The 11,066-nt window shown below is 42.1% G+C and overlaps 1 protein-coding gene across 8 annotated transcripts in view; it reads right to left on the reverse strand.

Annotated features, from left to right (window-relative positions):
- BCAS3 (BCAS3 microtubule associated cell migration factor) overlaps positions 1–9,885 on the reverse strand; it is a 586,221-nt gene extending 576,336 nt beyond the window's left edge. For all 8 annotated transcript variants that reach the window (XM_052658881.1, XM_052658882.1, XM_052658879.1 and 5 more), the window contains exons 1-3: positions 9,782–9,885; positions 8,303–8,390; positions 4,181–4,235 (exon numbers count right to left, since the gene is read on the reverse strand). In XM_052658881.1, coding sequence (XP_052514841.1) covers positions 4,181–4,235; positions 8,303–8,373 — 126 coding nt within the window. In that variant the 5' untranslated portion in view covers positions 8,374–8,390; positions 9,782–9,885. The remainder of the gene's footprint in view (positions 1–4,180; positions 4,236–8,302; positions 8,391–9,781) is intronic.
- Positions 9,886–11,066: the final 1,181 nt, after the last annotated feature.

The following is an 11,066-nucleotide window of genomic DNA, read 5'->3' on the forward strand; positions in this document are numbered from 1 at the left end:
TTCTCCTCTTGCCCTCAATTTTTCCGAGCATCAGGGTCTTTTCCAATGAGTCACCTCTTTGCATTAGATGGCCAAAGTATTGGAACTTCAGCATCAGTCCTTTCAATGAATATTTAGGACTGATTTCCTTTAAATTAACTGGTTTGATCTCCTTGCAATCCAAGGGACTCTGAAGAGTCTTCTCCAGCACCATAGTTCAAATACATCAATTCTTCGGCACTCAGTCTTCTTTATGGTCCAACTCTCACATCCATACATGACTACTAGAAAAACCATAGCTTTGACTAGACAGACCTTGGTCCACAAAATGATGCCTCCAGCTGTATAGGTTTGACATAGCTATTCTTCCAAAGAGTAAGCATCGTTTAATTTTGTGGCTGCAGTCACTGTCTATAGTGATTTTGGAGCCCAAGAAAATGAAATCTGACACTTTTTCCACATATCCCCCACTTATTTGCCATGAAGTGATGGAACTGGATGCCATGATCTTCATTTTTTGAATGTTGAGTTTTAAGCCAGCTTTTTCACTCTCCTTTTTCACCTTCATCAAGAGGCTCCTTAGTTCCACTTCATTTTCTGCCATTAAAGTGGTATCATCTGCATATCTGAGGTTGTTGATATTTCTCCTGGCAATCTTGATTCACCTTGTGATTCATCCAGTCCAGCATTTCACATGATGTACTCTGAATATAAGTTAAATAAGCAGGGTGACAATATACAGCCTTGATGTACTCCTTTCCCAATTTGGAACCAGTCTGTTGTTCCATGTCTACTTCTAACTGTTGCTTCTTATCCTTGCATGCAGGTTTCTCAGGAGACAGGTCAGGTAGTCTAACATTTCCATCTCTTTAAGAATATTACACAACTTGTTGTGATCCACACAGTCAAAGCTTTAAAATAGTTAATGATGCAGAAGTAGATTTTTTTTTTGGAATTTCATTTCTTTTTCTATAATCCTGTAGATGTTGGCAATTTGATCTCTTGTTCCTCTGCCTTTTCTAAATCCAGCTTGTATATCTGGAAGTTCTTAGCTCACGTACTGTTGAAGCCTAACTTGAAGCATTTTCAGCATTTCCTTGCTAGCCTGTGAAATGAGTGCAGTTGTGGGGTAACTTGAACATTATTTGGCATTGCTTTTCTTTGGGACTGGAATGAAAACTATGGCCACTGCTGAGTTTTCCAAATTTGCTGGCATAACGAATGCATCACTTTGACAGCATCATCTTTTAAGATCTAAAATAGTTCAGCTAGAATTCCATCACCTCCCCTAGCTTTGTTTGTAGTAAGACTTTCTAAGGCTCACTTGATTTCACACTCCAGGATGTCTGGCTCTAGGTGAGTGACCACATCATCATGGTTAACTCAGTCCTTAAGAGCTCTTTGGTACAGTTTTTCTGTGTATTTTTGCCACCTTTGCTTAACATCTTCTGCTTCTGTTAGGTCCTTGACATTTTCGTCCCTTATTGGGCCTATCTTTGTATGAAATTTTACCTTAGTAACTCCAATTTTCTTAAAGAGATCTCTAGTCTTTCCCATTCTATTCTGGATTAAATGTGGAAAAAAGGGACCATGGGTCATCAAATCTGGTCTACCACCTGTGTTCACTGGAGAAGGAAATCTCACCCTACTCCAGTATTCTTGCCTGGAAAATCCCAAGCCTGGTAGGCTACAGTCCATGAGGTGTCAAAAAGTAGGACACGACTTGTGACTGAACAACCTGTGTTCATAAATCAAGCTCTATTTTAATACAGCCATACCTTTTCTTTTAGGTAAAATGCAGTGCTGAGCAGTTGTAGCAAAGACTATATGAGCTGCAAAACTTCTCTGGCCCTTTAAAGAAAGGGTCTGCCTGACTACTGCACAAGACCAAGAAGCTTTTTTTAATTTGGCTGCTCCAGGTCTTAGTTGTGGCACATGGGATCTTTAGGTGAAGAATATAAACTCAGTTGCAGCATGTGGGATCTAGTTCCCTGATCAGGCATAGAACCCAGGCCCCCTGCATGGGAACCATGGAGTCTTAGCCACTGGACCACCAGGGAAGTCTCTAGACTATGAAGCCTTTAGGACAGGCACTGAGCATCCCTTAACACAGCACCCGACCAGTGGCAGCTGGTTGAGTAAAATCTGCTGCCTGAATTTTTGCTTTCTTTCCGGAGTCACTAGAATAATGACTTACACAATGCAAACTTATTAAATGACTATTCTATTTCTTAGATCCATAACTACATCTTTACTTCCACAGGTACCTAACTCTGATCCCAATCTTCACAGTCAATTGCATAGCTTATCCCCTTCCTGATGTATAATCCTCATAAAAACTAAGTTAATCTTCCACCTTGCACCATCATAACATTCTTGGCTAAAACCCAATCAGTTCTAGCAGCCCCCTATTTTCAATCTATTGCTCAATCCAGTATTCTTGTTTCTCTAGAAAACTCTCCAACTAGTCCCTCAAAGCCTCTGATCGCAGTCTCTCTCTTCCAGCTGACAAAAAACTGCTTGCTATGCAGGGTATCCACGAACACAAAAGGTGCCTTTGAAAAATTTTATAAAGGGCCACTCTAACGGGAAGGTAGATTATCAAGATGTTCAAATGCTCCTCCCTTAGAACTAGCCTCATATCAAGACTCAGGGGGTAAGAGAAAGGTACAGTTTGTAGAAGACTAAGTTGGATTTTGGCCCTGATTGCGCTCTAAGCCTGGCCTATACAAGAGTCTCTACAGCCACAGCAACTCTGCTGCCTACCATACCCAGCTGGGCAGTTTCCTTCACTATCACATTTGCATTCATTTCAACTGACCCCACTTCCAATGTCCTTTGGAACTTGACTCTTTCACTCTTCCTTCGCTGTGCATTCCCTGAGCAATTAAATATTCAGCCTGTTACTACCAGGTGCAGCACTTACTGATATGTTACTACTACCTCTGACTGTTTCAAGCCATTGACTTCCCTACTTACCCAAGTTTCTCAAGAAAAGAAAGCATTTATGTTGCCTTACAGGCCCCAGAGATCTTGCCATCATGACCTATTTTCATCAAAGTTGACTGAATATAATAAAGGAAGACCAAATATGCCTTAATATTTTCCCTTATTTGAAGAACACAATTGATGTAATACAATTGAAATCTGGATTTTAGACTTTTCCAGGACCTTCTCCTAAAGCTGGGACACTGGATTTATGAATGCCCTTTTCCATCACTGCAATTACAGATATCATGGCAGTCGGAACACTGACGGCACCAGAGAAAACCAGAACTCTTCCCCTTTAGGAACTCCACTAACCAGCAACTTCCCAAAGATACTGTTTCCAAGAATCACCTGAGATTCTTCCTAGAGACACAAGTTACTGGAGGCCGCCTCAATTCCCTTAAGACAAACTCTCCTGGAGATGGGCCTGGAAATTATTATTTTTAACAAGTGCGCCAAGTCTTATCTACGTTAATTGAAGTCTGGGTGATGGTGCGCGAGAGATGATCCCAGGAGAGTTGCTCTCATTCTTTATTCTCACAGTTATAGAGTGAGCAGTAAAGGGCTTACTCTCTTAGAGTAACAAACCATTGGTCACTCAGTTGTGTCCGACTCTTTGCAACCCCATGGACTGTAGCCCTCCAGGATCCTCTGTGCACAGAATTCTCCAGACAAGAATACTGAAACAGGTAGCCATTCCCTTCTCTAGGGGATCCTGACCCAGGATCAAACCCAGGTCTCCTGCACTGCAGGCAGGTTCTTTACCGTCTGAGCCACCAGGGAAGCCCTAGAGTAACAAGTGATACAGATCTGCACTTAGTATTTGGTTAATATAATATCTTGTTAACCAAATGCAAAGCACATATTGCTTGTTTCACTTTCAACAGGCAACATTTAAGACAAGAGAAAGATTTTGGAAACAGAACCCAAATAGGCAGTCCCAAGCCCCATCTCTCAACTAGTACCTCACCTTGATTCCTCTTAGGAAATCAAGTCCTAAAGAAACATAATTATGACAACATCAGCACAAAACTAAGGCACATCTAATAGTAACAGCAGGAACAGTTCCACACTACCAATGCTCGCGATGCTAAAACATCAAAAGTCTTTCTTAAGTTGATAATACTGGTATCAAACTCAGGGAACAGAATATTTCAGAACTTCCCTGGCCAAGAGTAAGACATGGTATTTCCGAAACCAGAGAGATACTTACCTGAGGCACAACATCTTGTAGAAAAGTCACGACACTTTCCATGTAGGACTGCTCCCTGAAAAGGGGGTGAGATGGACAAAATTTAACATGACAGCTAAACATAAAACAAGGAAAAGCTCTTTCTACATGCTCTTTTAAAAAAGAAAAAAACAACTTTCATCACTAGGTAATTCTGCCAACTTGCTTTCTTAATTTCTCTGAATATGTTTTTAAAGGCAAAAGAGCTTTAAACTTCTTTCAAACATTAACTCTGTTTAAAAGTCATGTGTTTTGGGGTTGTTTGTTTGGTTTTTTTTTTGGCTGTGCAACATGGCATGCAGGATTTCAGTTTCCTGACCAGAGATCAAACCTGTGCCCCCTGCAATGGAAGCAAGGATTCTTAACCACTGGATCATGCAAGTGGTTAAGAATGAAAATGGAAGTCCCTCCATTTTTAAAAATTGAAATAGACCCCAGTTCCATTCCTGGGTTGGGAAGATACCCTGGAGAAGGGAAAGACTACCCATTCCCGTATTCTGGCCTGGAGAATTCCAGAACACTGGGTCACAAAGAGTAGCTTCTCTGGTGGCTCACCTGGTGAAGAATCTGCCTGCAATGTGGGAGACCCGGGTTTGATCCCTCGGTTGGGAAGATCGCCTGGAGAAGGAGGGAAAGGCTACCACTCTAGTATTCTGGCCTGGAGAATTCAATGGACTGCATAGTCCATGGGGTTACAAAGAGTCGGACACAACTGAGTGACTTTCACTTCACTTCACTTCATAGTTGAATCACAATATTGTGTAAGTTTCAGGTGTACAGAGCAAAGTGATTCAGTTTTCTATTTTTTCCTAATTCTTTTCTATTATAGGTTATTATAAGGTATTGTACATAGTTCCCTGGGCTATACAGTAAATCCTTATTGTTTACTTTGTGTCTACTAGTGTGTATCTGTTAATCCCATACTCTTAGCTTATCCCTCCCCTTCTCTTTCCACTTTGGTAACCATAAGTTTGCTTTCTTTATCTGTGAGTCTGTTCATCTGTATTTGTTTTTAGATTCCACATATAAGTGCTATCATAGATTTGTCTTTCTTTGCCTGGCTTACTTCACTCAGTATGATAATCTTTAGGTCCATCAATATTGCTGCAAATGGCAATATCTCATTCTTTTTTATGGCCACACAGTCTCTTATTTTGATATACTGGGTTGGCCAAAAAGTTCATTTCTATCTATTGTACCCAATAGATACAACTTTTAACTTGTACGGAAGGAGTGATGAGAGAAGACTTGACTAAAGCAGGATCTTCCTAAGTCAGAGCAGAAGAATGCCCTAGTTAGAACAAGAAAAACTACTGCTGACAACTCAGTATTCAGTGACCTTCTCTTTAAATTGGTTATGAACCTAATCCTAATCCCTTACCTGTGTACAGCAAAATGAATCTGTTTTGATGCAGGTGCAGGCATTAGGCAGAGAAGGCAATGGCACCCCACTCCAGTACTCTTGCCTGGAAAATCCCATGGACGGAGGAACCTGGAAGGCTGCAGTCCACGGGGGTCGCTGAGGGTCGGCCACGACTGAGCGACTTCACTTTCACTTTTCACTTTCATGCGTTGGAGAAGGAAATGGCAACCCACTCCAGTGTTCTTGCCTGGAAAATCCCAGGGACGGTGGAGCCTGAGGGGCTGCCATCTATGGGGTCGCACAGAGTCGGACATGACTGAAGCGACTTAGCAGCAGTAGCAGCAGCAGCAGGCATTAGGAGTTATTAAGAAATCCTCACAGAACTCTTGACATAGGTAAGGCATGAGAAAATATCAAAATGCATAAAAGTGAAGAACTATTAAGGACACTGCACGTGTGTGTGCATGCACTGTCATGTCCAACTCTTTGCAACCCCATGGACTGTAGCCACCAGGCTCCTCTGTTCACTGGATTTCTGCAGGCAAGAATACTTTAGTGGGTTGCCATTCCCTCCTCTAGGGGATCTTCCCAACCCAGGGATTGAACCCACGTCTCCTGTGTCTCCTGTATTGGCAGGCAGATTCTTTACCACTAAGCCACCTAGAAGCCCATATTAAAGATCCTGAAGATATTTCAAATGTGAAAAATATGGGTATCAGCAAATGGAGAGAAAAAAATTATTCAAAACACCAAATCAACTTCATTTTAGAGAAATGTGAAAAATTACATTTAGAGGAAACAATGTGAGTTATTCTAAATCCTATTTTTTTTTTAACGGCAATATGCTTAGATACCTATAAAAACTGATTAGGCCTTCCTCTCCAACCTCATTTTTCTCCCCCTCTCCTTACTTAGCCTGCTTCAGTCACATGCAACTTCAATTTCTAGACCACACCAAGCTCTTCTTTGAATCAAGACCTTTACATCAGCTTTTGTTCTCCATGGATTCCTTCTCAAACTCTTCCCTGTCTTTCAGATCTCCAGCCTTAGTGTTACTTCCTCAGAGAGGCCCTCCCTGACAGCCTTAAATCACACTCTCCGATGTCACTCTCCATCAGAGCACACTGGGCACTGATCACAGCCTGTAATTACTTTACGGACTGTGTCCCCCACTGGAATGTAAACTCTATTACAGAAAGGAATCCCTCTCTCATATTTACCTTTTATCTCCAGAATCCATAGTCAATATTTAGGCATAGAGTAGATGCTCAACCATTATTTGTTAAGAGAACACTGAATAAATTAAAGAACTTCAAAAAAACTCTAAAATTACATGTTGCATAACGAAAGCAATATATGTGGAATACCATATGGTGAGGCAGCATAGAACAGTGCATAAAGCGCACAGACTCTGGACACAAACTGCCTGGGTTTGATCCAGGTTTCCTTTCTTGGCTGTTATCAAGGAAAATTGGTTATCTCTCTGCTTTGGTTTCCTCACCTGTAAAATGAACACTGAAATAGTACCTAACTCATAGCTAATAATATGCTTAACCTATTGCCATGGTCCTTAGTTAGTGAAGGAATATACAGCCCTGGGAAACACAAGAGGAAAAGGAAGGAAGTTTAATGGTATATTATCATAGTATGTATATATTTCTGTTAATCTACAAAGGGAATCTTTAGGTAACATGCTAAACTGTCCAAGGGAAATAATCCAAAATGCTACAATTCCTTTATGAACATTTTTGAAAGACAGAAAACAAACTTCATCTCTTTAGCCATGTATCCAAGGGTCTTGATTGTCCACCCCAACCTCCTTTAAATAGGTCAACTTCCCTAAGATTTCATTTATGAAAACAGCTTGCCTTTCCCACATCTGCTTACTCCATCCCCTTTGCTGAAAATGTGCCCTTGATTCTAACTGCCCAAATTATATTCTACTTTTAAAGTATGCTATAAATGTTATCCTCTTAACAAAACCTTTTCAGATCTAAAGTACTCCAACTAAATACTTTCCCTAAAATATTCCCTCTAAATTCTCATGCTATTTTGCTGGCATCTTTTTTATTCATTATAGTGCTTACAAGCATATACATCTTAAACTACATTAGATTATAAGCTCCTAGAAACTACAGATATGCTTTGTCAAAAAAAAATGCTTAAAATATAGAAATGTACTCTCTGTGACATTGACTTTGAAACTTTCTGACTGAGACCTGGAGTGATATATTTTACATCACAATATAGTATTCTTGTCAGGAAAATCCCATGGACAGAGGAGCCAGGTGGCCTACAGTCCACAGGGTCACAAAGAGTTGGACACAACTGAGCACATCCACACACACATAGTAAACACACACATACATGTGAATGAATATATCTATGTGCTCGTCAGAACACAATGCTAACCTCCAATTATATTTTCTATTATATTCTATTTTTTAAACGGTCCTGATCGACTAAACTGATTTAATGACCCACTAATCGTTAAAACTGAGGTTTGAAAAAACAGTACTCATGTGTTTTTCATGTAGTCTATAAATGTGCTAAACACATCAACTTGACCCTCCAATTATTGCTTTTATTTGGCTTTGGTAACCAATGATATCTGTCATCCTGTAAAGCCAAGTTAAGCAGATTTTCAAAAGTAAGCACTGCTCAGGAAAGAAACCTGATTGTTAGTTACTATTCTGAGTAATCTTTCTTTCACCTATCAGGTTCATCTGAAATTCGCTTACGTGACAGCCTGAGGGCGAACCACAACTCCACCAGTACAACGACTGGGTCTTCTGGGGGATTCTGTAGCCATTGCTTCATTCACAAAACCTGTTTCCAGAATGAACAGACAGACAAAAAAAAAAAGGATCATTACTGTTCAGGATAAAAAGAAAGATATATGACTGCTCGCTAGAGATCCGTTGTCAAAAATACATAAAATATAGGAAAATTCCCCAGCAATTCCTCTTATACCTGAAAGGGCAGAGGGCAGAATAGGAAAAAGTAGACAAAAGTACTTTTCAAACTACTGTGAGGTCTTATTTGGACCAAGCCTCAGAACTACAAAACTAGTTAAGACTCTTGTAGGACCCACTGAGCTCCTGTTAACAGAAACTAGGAAGGGATGGAAGTTTAGCAGAGGATCACTTTATAAAAACAAATGTGCTACCTTTGTGAGCCAAAATTAGAGGATTAACTGAACTCTAATGTTGAGATAATAAAAAATATACACGGTACAGTTTTTTTAAGACCAAATGGAGCAGTAAGGTAACACCTTCCAACTAAGATCTTTCCTAATCTATGAGTGAGACTACATATGTATCCTAACGGGTGTTTTCTAGTCTTATTGTGGTGATCACTTCACAATATATACAAATATCAATCATTATGGGTACATCTGTAACTAATCTAATACTTCATGTCAATTATGTATTTTAAAAGAGACTGCATGGTCACAGTTTAACAAGATTTTCAAAATCATATCTGTTAACCCCTCTGCTATTGTAACCTAATCACCAGAGTCTAAGTAAGTAATAAAAACTTATATGACATTAGAAGCCCTTTATCCTTTCCAGTCCCATCACTGCATCCTGATTCTTGAATGTCTAACAAGCATGTGAATCACTTGGGAGGTTTTAAAAGCATGCAACACACTTGGTTAAGGTTAAAAGAGACAGCAATGTGAAAGATCTTAGGAGACAGCACATAGCCTGGAGCTAATCTTGAAAGCACCTAAAGCCACCTCTTTTAAAGCAAGGGGCATTCTATCACCTTAATGGAAATCTCGCCCACAGACGATTCCCATCTGCTACAGGCGAAAGACCCTCTGCCCCAGCTAGCCCAGGGACCCCTTCCTCAGAAGGGACCTTCACCTCCAGCCTCTCAGCCCTCTCATTTCCATTCCACCCTTTATTTCTCGAAACACAGCCTCCCAAGAAACTGTCTTTAAGGACCCCGTCTCCCGAGAACGACCCTCGCCAGCCCCTCAGGCCCCACTCTCTTGAAAGACATCAGCACGGCGCTACCCACTTAACCTCCAACACCGAGCTGCCGCTGCCCCCGGCCGCCCTCTGGCCCATGGCCCTGCCTCCCATCCCCCTTCGACCTCCAGAGCCCCTCCTCGCTGAATCTCCGCCAGCCAAACCGCCTGCCCTCACGCTGCCCGGCCCTGGTCCTCGCCCAGCCTCCCCCGAGCCACACCGCACCGCCAGCCCTCTCACCGGCCGCCCCGCCGGTAAACGCTGCGCTCCAGCTCAAGGCTCAGTGTTTGGAGTCTCCCCCTCGTGATTGACGGTTACCACTTCCTACCACGCCTCAGCGGAACTACATCTCCAGCCAATCCCAGGAGCACACCGGCCGCGGCCGAGCACCGCCCCCAGGGTCAGCTTCGCCAACCAGCAAGTAGGAAAGAGGCGGGCCCGCCTCCTGAATTGACCCAATCCGCTGGGGCTGGAGGGAAAACAAAACAGTATGCCGAGTTCGAGTGAAGACGAGGTGTCAGGTTCGGTTGCGAACGCAGGCAGGTGGCTGGGAGTTACAAACACGTCTGTTTTCCTCTGTGCCCAGCGCCTTCGTGGCCCAGTCACAAAGCGTCATGCCGCAAAAGCCCGTGCCCCTCACTCGGGCGTCGCAGCCTAGCAGTCAGACTCGACACCGGGACGGGTGTGTTTACATCGAATTCTCGCGACACCTGGTTCGAAGCTCAAAGCACGTGGACATGGCAGCTGCCAATCACTTTTCGCTGGCCACTCAGCCATTCCGAACCCGCCTTCTGCCCCGCCTTTTTCGGTGTGTTTACCTTCCGGGAGCTGAGGCTGGTTTGCCCCCGGTGGGCTCCCGGCAGCCGGGGTGGTGATCTGAATAAGGGTACGGCTGTATTGTTGTCTGTTTAACCTAGGTGGTGGACCACGCCTGACTCCTTCCTCACTTGTTTACATTTCCCGTAAGGAACAGATGGAGATCTCCCTGGGGTTATTCCGTCAGTGTCATCTTTTATAATAATAATAACATTTATTGCTTTGTTGACCTAAGCACTTCATAAGTACTATCAAATTTAATACCTCTGACAGTCCCCTGAGACTATGGATCATTAATAGCCATGGGGTTTGTAACAGAGATGTTGATACCTCAGTAAAAATTTTAAAAAGGTTTTAGCACCGTGAGAAGAAAAAAGTTTAGTCGCGAAACTGTCTCACCGGAAATATGCAGTTAATCAGGTGCTGGAAAGATAAATATAGATATAGGCAAAAAGCCACCCATTTGATTATGACGCTCAATTAGTGCCAGTAAAAAAAAGACACCCAAACTGATATTTATCAGCCCAATGTTTGAACATTAGGCTAATGAAAGATTTTGAGAAAAATTATCTTCTTCCACTACACAAATGCCCAGCACCATCAGTCTTTTATGATTTGCTTCCTACATGAAGCCCTATAAGGAAGGAATCTTTCCCAATATTTTGAATTCTTTTTGATCTTTTACTATCCCTGGCTAGCTTGTTATCTC

This window comes from Budorcas taxicolor, chromosome 19 (assembly GCF_023091745.1).
Source record: "Budorcas taxicolor isolate Tak-1 chromosome 19, Takin1.1, whole genome shotgun sequence".
Taxonomy (NCBI): domain Eukaryota; kingdom Metazoa; phylum Chordata; class Mammalia; order Artiodactyla; family Bovidae; genus Budorcas; species Budorcas taxicolor.